At 46.3% G+C, this 13,085-nt stretch overlaps 1 protein-coding gene across 1 annotated transcript; it reads left to right on the top strand.

Annotated features, from left to right (window-relative positions):
- The first annotated feature begins 959 nt into the window (after positions 1-959).
- On the top strand, positions 960-4,125 carry LOC138674539 (uncharacterized). Its single transcript, XM_069762361.1, has 4 exons — positions 960-1,123; positions 1,327-1,423; positions 1,501-2,129; positions 4,115-4,125. Exons 2-4 carry the CDS (start codon positions 1,365-1,367, stop codon positions 4,123-4,125), a joined length of 699 nt encoding a protein of 232 aa, XP_069618462.1. The 5' UTR covers positions 960-1,123; positions 1,327-1,364.
- The last annotated feature ends 8,960 nt before the right edge of the window (positions 4,126-13,085 follow it).

Below are 13,085 nucleotides of genomic sequence, written 5' to 3'. Positions count from 1 at the left end.
AGTCAAGGCGACCCGCTCCTTTAAATTGGGCCTAGTTTTTAATAAGGCCTTCCTCAACGTCTCATCATCCACTGCCACTAGATCACCAGGGTTTACGTGTTCCGTGCTGCTACAGCCAGTCCAATTTTTGGCAAGGGTGTCTATGATCCCGATAAAATATTTTTTAAAAATGTACCCCCCATGAGGAATTGTTTTTCAGCCCATGCACTTATTGTATGGGCATTATGAGTCTAGGAAACCCGCTCCTTTGTAATGGGACAGTATTAGTTTTTTTATGAGGCCCTCCTCCATGTTTCTTACAAGGGGGGATTGTGTTGCTTGCAAATTTGGTTCAAGGCGGCCCTTGCATTCAATGCATAAAGAAACAGTATGGCAGGACAACTGAAGAATGTGAGGTGGGTTTTCCTGTGGCCATCCAGTACCTGGGTTCAAAGCCTTATTGGGGTGTATATGACTTGGTAGCAGTGCAGGCCTTGCAGTTAATAGATAAGAAAACAGTATGGCAGGACCAACTGAAGAATGGGAAGTGGGTTTTCCTGTGTCCATCCAGTACCTGGGTTCAAAGGATTCTTGGGGTGCATATGACTTGATAGCAGGACAGGCCTTGCATTCAATGCAACATTTTTTCTGGAAGCTATGCTGTACCTCTTGTTAAAGGTGTACTGGGGTGTGTCGCAATTCTTGGCAGCCCAGCCACTCACTGCATAGGCAATAACAACATAGGAGACCCACTGTTTAATAATGGCCCTTTAAGAATACTAATGCCGCCAGATACCCCTCTAAAAATAGGCTTTGTGGCTTTAACCCTTGTCAGGCTGCAAAATTTTACAACCTTAACAGGCTGCATAGGTACAATTGTACCTTCACATATACCTCCACTGTGGGAAGACTTTACTTGGTTTCAGAAACTAAAGTTCATTCAGCTACAAATGTTATGCTGATATCTATTGTTCAGTGTTGTTACTGGTCACTTATGTTGCTGTCAATTAAGTTAATTCAAACTGGGAGTGGCTTCTACTTGTCTTCCTGCCTCCCTCCTCTCATTAGCCATTTTGCTGTTCATCTCATTGCTGTGAGCACACATTTCTAGGCTTGTGAAGTCTTCAATTTCTTGGAAACGAAGGTAGGAAAGTCTCACAGCATCTAACAGCCAGTTATACCTTTATTCTCATTATGTGGGGACAGAACAGTCAAATTGTCTTTAAGCCTGGACTTGGCTTACATATATTTTGTATGAAACTTATCACTATAGGTATAATTTTTATACGAAAAATGGATAATAATTAGTATCTACATATTGTTTTACGATGTTTTATTTATATTCAGCACAAAATACGAAGCCAAAATTCATCTAGCAAGTCATCATGAGTGATAGTAATGCTGGATCTAGTTTCCGCCATAATCCAAGAAAACGTGTTTGCAGGTTAGTATAATTTTGTGAAAAGCCAATAATGTAGTATTTCGGAAAATTATTTATTTTACATTTTTTCATATTTACAGATTTACGTCTGACGAAATAATGCGAATGCTAGAAGAATCTGATTCTGAGCATGAGGATGAACCATATGTTCCATCTGATGATGAAAACTATGTACCACAAGTGGATGTTACTGAAGAAGATTCAGACATTGAACAAGAAATGGTCATAGAGCATGAAAATGAATACGAATCAGACGAAAGTGTTGAGGATGATTCTGTGCCTCAAAGTGCAGGCGACATTTGGACTGCTAAGGATGAAACTCAATGGTGCAGTAATCCACTGCCAAATGCACAAACAAAATCTCGTAATGTCCTACGACAAAGAGGTGGCCCTGCAGCAATCAGCAACCTATATACAGCAAAAGAGCTATTCAAGTCCATCATGACTCCCGAGATGTGTGACATCATATTACGGGAAACGAATCGAAAGGCCAAGAGAGTTTGTGATGCTTACAACAACGAACTGGTACAACGTTTTCCTGATTCTTCCAAACGGCCACCACAAAAAACATTCAAGCAATTTACTGAAACTGAACTTCATGCATTTTTGGGCATACTGATTGCTGCTGGTGTGCACAGAGCCAACAAAGAGAATCTGGAGGAAATGTGGAATGTTGCTGCTCTGCCTCTTATACGTGCAGCCATGTCTCGTGACCGCTTCAAGATGATACTCAGATTTATCAGGTTTGACAACGAAAATACACGTGCAGAACGTGTGCAAACAGATAAAGCTGCACCAATACGGGACATCTGGACAATGCTGAACAGTAATCTGGAAAGAGCCTACAAGCCATATCATTGTATCACCGTCGACGAGCAATTATTTCCATTTAGAGGTCATACTAAATTTACCCAGTATATACCTTCAAAACCAGCTAAATATGGCATAAAGATTTTCTGGGCTTGTGACTCATCAAATGCCTACCCTTTACAAGGTCAGCTCTACACTGGGAAACCAACTGATGGTCCTCGACAAGTAAACATTGGAGAACGAACAGTATTGGACCTAGTGAGCTCGTATAAAGGCTCTGGAAGAAATGTCACCACCGATAACTTCTTTACAACCATGGAACTAGCTAAGGTATTGAACTCCTGGAACATGACACTAGTTGGTACAGTGAGAAAAAACAAAAGGTTCCTACCTAACAACATGCAGCCTGCCAAAGAAAGGCCTGTATACTCGACAAATTTTGCCTACAATCATGATGCAACAGTCTGTTCATATGTACCAAAGAAGAACAAATCAGTCGTGCTTCTATCATCTATGCACATGACGGGAGAAGTTGAAGAGACACTAGCAGCCAAGCCAGAGATAATAAAATACTACAACATAACAAAAGGTGGCGTTGATGTTATGGATAAAATGTTGGGAGAGTACACTGTGAAACGACGAACATCACGTTGGACTTTGGCATTTTTCTACAATATGATTGATGTCAGTGGGTTAGCATCCTACATCATCTACAGAGAACACAATCCAAGCTTCAGGGCAAAGGATCAACGAAGAAAGTTCCTGAAAGATCTCGCAAATCAGCTGTGTATGATTGCAATTGAAGATCGTAGTACAAACAAAATGATAATGAGAAACCATTTTCTTCGAGGTGCAGTAGAAATGGTGCTTGGACGATGCATTGTGGTTTCATCGCAGCCAGCAGCTGGCCCCAAAATACCTCATGGTAGTCGTGGACCCTCCCCTGTTGTTGGTAGTTGCTATGTCTGCAGAGACCTGAGGCGAAAACAACGCAAGACTAGAAAGTCTTGTGTGGTTTGTGTGAAACCCATTTGCGATGAACACTCTGTAGCAAAGCCAACATGCATTACTTGCAAAGAAAATCAATAAAAAAAAGTTTCTTACATTTTCTTTTATAATGTAAATGAACAGTTTTTTACTTGTTTATAATAGTTAAATAGCATTATCATTAAAAAAAAATTTATGCTTTTTCCCTTGCATTATCTTCATTCAAAATATATGAGGTACATTTGTACCTATGCAGCTTGTTATGGATGCAAAAAGATCTCGACCCCTTATCTCGGAAGCGGGTGGAGATATTTTATTGAAATTTGGCCAATATATTCTGGACCAAAAATGTAGAGATGTCACGAAATTTCAGCCCTCTACGTCTTTTCAAAAAAAAGTTATTGCAATTTTAAAACGGAATAGTTACAATTGTACCTATTCAGCCGGATAAGGGTTAAGAGTCCCTCCTTCATAAATGAAACAAGATGTTTCTCCTTATGTGTTACACACCACATGGCCAGCTAGGGTTGTTAAATGTTACAATGATATTTCACAGTGAATGCATTTGTATTGGTTGAAAGCAATGTTAAATTTGAAAAACGCACCAAAACGCTGCATGCGAACATAGCCCAAGTGGTGGAGGAACATTTTGGTCTGGGGTTAATTATTTTGCCTTATATACAAGTAATTATCCTGGAAAGGATGTACCTTAACATACTGTACAGTGTTTCCCAGCAAAATCTATTTTGGTTTCGGGTTTTTTTTGTGCACCTGTAAAAATGACGTGAAACTCTGACAACATTGCATTGCAGCTGTAACCTAGGAGTCAGAAAGGCTTCCAGGGGCGATTCCCATGATGTTTCTGTGTCATTTGAGCAGTGTTTCTATCATTTTCAGATGTTCTTTGACCTTAAACGGACCCCTGGGGGGTGGTCTAGGTAAAAATAATAGGGTTTCCCATAGACTTACATTGGGTTTGTTGCTCGGGTTGAGTACCCGAGTATTCCAATTTGCTCGACCCGAGCAACAAGCACCCGAGCATTTTAGTGCTCGCCCATCACTAAACCTCACCATTGAAAATGTAGCTAAATAATCTGCATATTGTATTCGGTTGTCCTTTGTCTTATTTATATGTATTTTTATGCATTTTTTATATTTTTTACAAACCTATTCTTATATTTATATCCTATATTATGTTGCTTGTTTTTATCCACTTTTCAATATTATTATCCCATGCTCCCCCTTTTAAATTTTGCTTCACAGTCGCAATTAGTTGTACCATGTGTAATTTTATTGTTAATTTGCATCTAGTTGTTTGTTAATAACTTTTTTGTTCCCATTAGGGTATGTGTCCACGTTCAGGATTGCATCAGGATTTGGTCAGGATTTTCCATCAGTTTTTGTAAGCCAAAACCAGGAGTGGATGATAAATACAGAAGTTGTGCATATGTTTCTATTATACTTTTCCGCTAATTGTTCCACTCCTGGTTTTGGCTTACAAAAACTGATGAAAAATCCTGACCAAATCCTGATGCAATCCTGAACGTGGACACATACCCTTAGTCTTTCTGTTTTTAAATACCCCCCTCCCCTTCATAATTGTCACACCACCTGATGAAGATGGCGATATGCCGTTGAAACACGTAGTGGATTAAAAGTTTTTATTCTAATCACCACTGGCCCCCTGCGACTTTCATCTGAGCGCTCTGCAGACTGCATTGCAATTTTTTTTTATTTGCACTCCATCCCTCCCTCGGGGGAACACAGCTGGAGCTGCTACAGCTGGACCGCATGTAACTCCCCTTACCTGCTGACAGGACTATTCCCCAGGGCTCCCCCAGACCGCACTTCATTTCCTTTCAGGTTGCTCATGGGTCACTCTCAACAGAACATCAGCATGCATATTCTTGGCTACTTTACGATATGCAATCTTGCATCGATACTTCGCCATGCGAGCCACCCACCTTTGCTCCAGAGCCCCCAGTTTTGCATTTTCTAGGTGAGCCTGGGAATTGTTATCGGTGTGCACCAAGACTTTGGACCCCGACAAGTATTCAGCAAATTCTTCAGTCAATGCCCACACTAACACCAGCAATTCCAACTTGAAGGAACTGTAATTGTCCTGGGTCCGTTCCGAGTCTTGGTGGGACTTGCTTGCATAGACAATCACTCATTCTTTCCCTTCCTGCATTTGTGATAGCACAGCCCCCAGACCATGGAGACTTCCAACGGTGTGTAGAATGAAGGGCTGGGAAAAGTCTGCGTAGGTGAATATTGGAACCTTAGTCAAGGCCATCTTCAAGGCTCGGAAGGCTTCCTCTTAGCTATCTCCCCACTGAATGGTCATATTCTTTGCACCAGACGGCACCCCTTTCAATAGTTCCAGCAGCGGATTAGCGATGCGAGTGAAATTCATCACAAACCTTCAGTAGTACCCTGTAAGCCCCAGGAAGCCCCAAACATCCTTTACTATCTTCGGGGTGGGCAAGTTGTGTACTGCAGCTATCTTCTCACATGCAGGTCTCACCCCTTCAGCGGAGACAACATGTCTCAGGTACTCTATTTGCTTATGAAAGAGGTGAAATTTTTGAGGCTTCACTTTCAGGCCATGCTTCTGCAGTCAGCTCAACACTTGTTCCAGCTGCCGGAGGTGCTCTTCGAAGGTGGTTGCATAGACAATGATATCATCCAGGTAGGTAAGTGTTGCTTTGAAGTTCAGATACCCCAAACACCTTTCCATTGATCACTGAAACATCCCAGGAGCATTAATCAGGCCAAAGATCATCCGATCCCATGGGCAGTTTGAACGCTGTCTTTGGCCGGTCGTGTTCAGCCATGGGCACCTGCCAGTATCCGCTGGCCAGATCCATGGATGAGAAACACTTTGTCTTTCCCAAGGCAGATAGCGACTTCTCAATTCTGGGTAAGGGGTAAGAGTCCCGCACCGTACAGACATTCAGTTGCCTATAGTCAACACAAAAATGCAGGGTCCCATCTTTCCTCTGAACTGGGACAATGGGAGCTGCACACAGGCTCTCGCTCTCCCATATGATTCCACTCCGCAGCATGTGTGCCAATATTTCTTTTACTTCCTGGTACATCTGAGGCGGTATCTGCTGGTATCTCTCCTGGATCGGTGCGGCACTTCTTGTGGGTATTTTATGGGTTATAGCTGTAGTGCACCCGAAGTCATCTTCATGATGTGTGAAGACATCCTGGTAACTCTTCAGTACAGCTTCCAACTGTTGCACCTGTTGCAATGAAAGTCCCGTCAATTCAGCCCGCATCTGCTCCAAGATTCGGCGCCCCTCCTTCATACTTCCAAGCGGGTGCTCCGGAGTCATTGTAACAGCTACAGTCCATGGATCTCCTTGCTTTACAGCCAACTGAACGGCCTCCGGCTGCATCAATTCTTCCGGCATGCCCAGCACCTGGGCCACTTCACTCTTGTGCGAGAGAGTAAGATTGTCTTCCCTCAGGTTGACACACTGCACCACCATGTTACCATCATGGACGATGGCTAATGTCTGAGCAATGAGGAGTCCCGAGAGTATTTGGCCCATTAAGGTTGGCTCTATCTGGACTTCCACCCAATCGAGGGGTATACAAGCTCATATGGGTAGCATGAGCACAGTCTGACCAGGCGGTAAAATGAGTTTAGCAGTGGCAGGGACTATCACTTTTCCTAAGACTTTCCCTTTACTCAAAGATTCTTGGGCATGGGCAACCCGTATCAATTGTTGAAACACTTTCCTCTGGGGAGTTCGTGGGCTCTATCAGTCCAGGAAAGTGGATCGCCCCCAGACGCAGGGCCACGAGTTCTCAGTACCGGGCCTCTCTGATTCGGTTCTGAGGCTGTCACGGTGGCTAGACCCGGTCCGCGACCCTGCTAAGGGGCGTCCAATAAAGGTGGTACGGTTTGTCAGGGATTCGTGATGCCACCTGTGGTATTCGGTCAAGGTGACCGACGCTGCTTGGGGTCCGCTGGGGTGATGGAATGGCAGCTAGATGGTAAACCTTCCCACAGGTGAAGTGTGTCCCCAGGGCTTCCCAGTAAGGTGGATGGTGATGGTGTGAGGTGCAGGCAATAACGAGGACACAAGATTGCAGTCTCTTTACCTCTTTACTAAAGACTTCAGGATCCTCAATCCAGAGCACGATTAACAGGGCTTTCTGAGACCGGCCGGTCCGATGGGCACATCCAGAGTTCCCTTTGCAGGTGGAAATCAGTGCCTACCACTAGCGCCTGTGTGTTGTAGTGCTACCCTGTTGAGCATTCGGAATAGTCCTCACAACTTCTGTTCTCGTTCGTTCGTTCTTTCTAATTCTCTCTCTTTTGTTCCAGATGTTACTAGTTTCTCATCCCTCAGGTATGTTATGGCTAGGATGCACCCGTATGACGGGAAGGCTCAGAGCTCTTCCGGGACCCTAGAGACGCCCCTCTCCACGCGTTTCCCCCTATGTATTCGTAGAAAATTTAAGGTAGACAGCCAACCTATAATTAAGTGTCATGCGGAGTTTGAAGTAAGGCCTAGAGTCAGTTACTTCTGCGGTGTTCCGGCCACCGGCTACGCGCCTCAGTAGGATGTTGCCTCGGTCTCACAGCACGACTCCTACTGGCTCTCCTTTGTGCTTGATCTCGTTTCTCACTGTTCCACAATACCCTTTGCTTCGTGTCTCTTCCTTAGGATACCGCCGCAAGGTAGTGCAGGCGTGGTTCCGTAACGTTCTGCTCTGTTCGCTAGGTACCTGCCAGGTTCCCACGCCTGACAGGGACCCCCCTGTGTCTTCTCCCTGCAACACCCCCTGCCACGGGATGTTGCCTGAATCCAACCCAGTCAGCTTCTGAGTAACTTCCTACCAACCCCTAGTTTTACCAGTGTGAGGAGTGGCCCAATAAATAAAGCCTTTTTCTCCCCCTAGTGGCCGGAGTGTGAAGTGTAATGTGTGCTGGTGATACCTGGTCAGTAGAATTCCTTCAGTGCCATCAGACATACCATCAGTCTCCTTAGCGGCAGAGTGTCATACTGCAACGACCAGATCTCTGGGGTGCTGCAAAAGCATCTGGTGACTCGCTGATCAAAAGAGTCCTGAGTTGTTTCAGCACATTCATCCCCAAAGTCAATGCAGGGCCATTGCCAGTGTCTCTGGCAATCAACACAACTTCTTTCCGGCCCACATCTTTGCCGCACACTGTAATTTGCATCCATACCACCCCTGCAACCGGGTTGGGCAACTGATTGGCCGCTGTTAACTTGATCACTGGGACCCATTTGGGCCATGACGCCTCAGGAAAATCTAAAATAGGTTTCTGGCATGGTCGTCACTTGGGAACCAGTGTCAACTAGACAGCGGACGGCTTGACCACCCATTTCAGCCCATACGAGGGGGCTCAGGGAAATTAAACTTTTGGGACTGCCTTATCTCCTCCTTGAATTCTCAGGCTCCGGATGGTGTCCCTCAGCCATGGAGCGAACTAGTTTCAACAGCTGCCAAGGTAGGGACTGATCTTGTCACGCACACCCTTGGGCATAGTGTCCAGCATTTAATAATTGAAACAAGTCAGATCCCAATCTGCACGGGGTTGTCCCATTCCCTGGCAATGTTTAATGGGCAAGTGGGACTCGGATTCAATCCTGTCTCTAGGAATATTTGAAGCTGCAGTGGGGGCTCCTTTGAGGCTGGACCACTCTTCCTGCATTTCCCATATTTCCTTCCAGATTCCTCGGGTCCACTCTGTTTCAACCGCGGACAAGGTGGGTACCTCACTTCTCCGGACCATCCCTGCCAAGGCTGCTGTCCCCTGCTCATGCTCTCTTATGTGCACTTGTGCCCCAATTTCTAGGAGGGTCATACGCGGTTTGGCACGCAGGTGCTCCCGCAGAGATTGCTTAAGCGACATATCCCTGAGGCCCGCCAAAAACTGGTCCCTCAATATCACATCAGGGGGCTCCACTCTTATTACCCCTACATCATCCCATTAGGTGATATGCGCGTGCACTTCTTGTAGCACATTAATATATTGCGTCAGTGACTCCCCCTCCCTTTGAGTATGGCAGAACAATTGCATCTGCAACTCTCCAACATTGGTGGGATCCTCATGCATCTCTTTGAAAAATTTGAACACTTTGTTTAAAGTGTCCCATTGATGAGGGGCGTGAAACTTTACAGTACGTCTAGCCTCACCATCCAAGGCCGTCAGAGCAATCTCTGCCTGTATAGCAGGGGTCACAGGATGCATCTTCAATATGCCTTTAACCCACTCGGACCAGTCCCACAGCATTAAATTACTTCCCATGAATTTAGGGAGAATGCTAAGCATGGCCACCAGCTGCAAGCTGCACTTCAGGGAATCAAGAACAGATTGGTCTGCTGCCTCTGCCTTCATAGACTGCATCCTGCCAACTACTTCAAAAGTAAGCAGGTTGCGAGATGCAGTGATGCAAGGAAGGAAGAGCAAGGGTTAACAATATAACAAAGGGGAAAACTCCCCACAGGTAGATAAACAGCTAAATTTGAAAAAAAGTGCAAATGTAAGATGACAGCAGTCCAATTATCAAACTTTTCATGTGCTTATGATCCTCCACCGCAGATGATACATTGAGGGTTGTAGTATTAACACTGGCTGGAGTAGTGTCCACAGATGGGGTCCCAAAGATGGCGATCCAGCTTCTGGTGGCAATGGGTGGTCTCTGGTTTTACCCATTGGGCCCCTAGTCCATGAGCCTGTGCAGTCAAAGCAATGAGGGCTGCACCAATTCTGAAATCAAACATGAGCTCAGGTGTGCTGTCCGGCATACAGTACCGCGGCCTAATGTCCTGCAACTGGCCCACATTTCTTTGCATGTATGCAGCCTCAACTGCTCTGGGAGCGCAGTGCTTTCTACATGCACTGTCCCACAGACATTACCTAGAGGTGTCGGCTGCCATATGTCACAGCGCCGGTTCTCGGGGTGCGGAACACGCTTCTCACCCTGCTGCGCTCTCTGATGGCAGGACATTAAAGGGAACCTGTCACCCCCAAAATGGAAGTTGAGCTAAGCCCACCGGCATCAGGGGCTTATCGACTGCATTGTGGAATGCTGTAGATAAGCCCCCGATGTAACCTGAAAGATGAGAAAAAGAGGTTATATTGTACTCACCCAGAGCAAAGTACTGCAGTGCGCAGGCGCCTCTCTGACCTTTCCCAGCACCTGCGCACTGCAGTACTTTGTTCTGCCCTCAACAGGGCAGACAAAGTACGCCTGTGCCAGAGCCACAGCGTGAAGACAAGAAGAGGACATCATCCTATGAAGATGGGAGCCCCCGGATCGGACCGCGACGCCCATCGGAACGGACTGCCCCCCGGGTGAGTATAATCTAACCTCTTTTTCTCATCCTTCAGGTTACATTGGGGGCTTATCTTCAGCATTCGAGAAGGCTGTAGATAAGCCACTGATACCGGTGGGCGTAACTCAACTTCCATTTTGGGGGTGACAGGTTCCCTTTAACTGTTGCTTTGCACGCTTGTTTCTCTGTTTCCATCTTAAACACGCCCCCTCTACCCAGGTCATGTGACCTGTCCGGTCCCCTATTCCAACCCCCAGGCAACATGGGACGCAGCCTTGACAGTTCCAGACCAAGCTCAATACAGGTACCCGCAGCAGTCTTCCTCCTTACATACTGTATGTACTAGTTACCAGGGCATGTGTCTTGCTGGCATATTAATATCAATAATATTAATATAACGCGAAAAGCGCCATTTCTCAGCCAATGAAGGTGAACGCAGAGTGTGGGCAGCGTGATGACATAGGTCCTGGTCCCCACCATCTTAGAGAAGGGCATTGCAGTGATTGGCTTGCTGTCTGCGGCGTCACAGGGGCTATAAAGGGGCGTTCCCTCCGACCGCCATCTTACTGCTGCTGAGCTTAGGGAGAGGTTGCTGCCGCTTCGTCAGAAGCAGGGATAGCGTTAGGCAGGGTCCATTAACCACCAAACCGCTTGTGCTGTAGCGATTTCCACTGTCCAACACCACCTTCGGTGTGCAGGGACAGTGGAAGCTACATTTTTTTTTTTTCTCAGCGCTGTAGCTCATTGGGCTGCCCTAGAAGGCTCCCTGATAGCTGCATTGCTGTGTGTACGCCGCTGTGCAAACCAACTGCTTTTTTCAAAGCACAAATCCTGTTGTTCTGCACAGCTATCTTGTTTGTTTGTCCACACTGTTTATTTAATTTGTGCATCAGTCCACTCCTTATTGCTGCCTGCCATACCTGGCTGAGATTACTGCAGGGAGATAGTAATTGTAGGACAGTCCCTGTTTTTTTTTTTTGTGGGAGATTAAGATTGGCATTTCTGCTACAGTGCCATCCCTGTGTGTGCCATCTCTCACTCAGTGGGCCATAGAAAGCCTATTTATTTTTTTGCTTGATTTGGGTTCTAAAATCTACCTGAAAAAATCACTACATCAATCAGTGGGAGAAAAATATTGGCCTCAGGGCTTGTGTGCCACTCCTGACTCCTGTGTGTGCCATCTCTCACTCAGTGGGCCATAGAAAGCCTATTTATTTTTTTGCTTGATTTGGGTTCTAAAATCTACCTGAAAAAATCACTACATCAATCAGTGGGAGAAAAATATTGGCCTCAGGGCTTGTGTGCCACTCCTGACTCCTGTGTGTGCCATCTCTCACTCAGTGGGCCATAGAAAGCCTATTTATTTTTTTGCTTGATTTGGGTTCTAAAATCTACCTGAAAAAATCACTTCATCAATCAGTGGGAGATAAATATTGGCCTCTGGGCTTGTGTGCCACTCCTGACTCCTGTGTGTGCCATCTCTCACTCAGTGGGCCATAGAAAGCCTATTTATTTTTTTGCTTGATTTGGGTTCTAAAATCTACCTGAAAAAATCACTACATCAATCAGTGGGAGATAAATATTGGCCTCAGGGCTTGTGCCACTCCTGACTCCTGTGTGTGCCATCTCTCACTCAGTGGGCCATAGTGTTAGGGCTAGCGGAACGCACCAAATAATAAGACTGATAGTGTACGGTGCGTTCGTAGCCCGGGGTCCACCGTGCAGAGATGGAAACTGCTGCTGAGTAATGACGGACTATATGGCGGTACTCATAAGTATACTCGCGTGGGTTAAACTTCACCCAACGTGAAGGAAGCGATCCTGTTGCGTCACAAGATCGCGGTACCGCACATAGAAGGCGAGCAAGCAGTCAGCGAACTTAACCCCAACTAGGATTAAAGTCCGATTAGACCACTTGCTGGCACAACACCGCAACAGGGTGTGTTCTGCAACTCTTATAATTAGAGCACCGAAGTGCGAACTGTGCCGTGCTGGCAGGCACCACTAAGCACCCAGACGTGGGTCAGGAAGCGCACTACTGGCGCGTGGCGCCGCACTGGCGGTCACAGCAATAGACGCTGATACGTGTGTGACACGTTGAGTGATTTGTCGGGCGCTAGATAGCAGCCATACTCCATACGCGAACAGTCATACAATAGGGTAGGGGTATTTAATGAACGACTTGCACTCACAACAAACACACGTATTCAATTGTACACTAGCGCATGGCCGTGCGGTCATGCGCAGTTTATATAATTGCAGGACAGGAAGTGGCCACAGAAACTTTGCCCTTCCAGGGCCTGCCAAGAGGACCAATGGAATGCGCTGCAGAGCCAGAGCATATGACCCTCGATCTCCAACGGGAGATCTTGCTCTGGGCATGCTCAGTGTGCGCAAACAAGGACTTAGTCCCATGGAAGTCCGCTCGCCGCTGACCAGCACTGACTTTAATGGCAGGAGCTGAAGAAGCAGCAGTAACTCTCTGTACAGAGTGAGAGCGAGCAAGACACTGGGAGCGACGTCCCTGCTGAGCAGACTC

The sequence above is a fragment of the Ranitomeya imitator genome, chromosome 4, assembly GCF_032444005.1.
Source record: "Ranitomeya imitator isolate aRanImi1 chromosome 4, aRanImi1.pri, whole genome shotgun sequence".
Taxonomy (NCBI): Eukaryota; Metazoa; Chordata; class Amphibia; order Anura; family Dendrobatidae; genus Ranitomeya; species Ranitomeya imitator.
The sequence above is the reverse complement of the archived record's forward strand: the minus strand, read 5'-3'. Positions and strand labels throughout refer to the sequence as shown.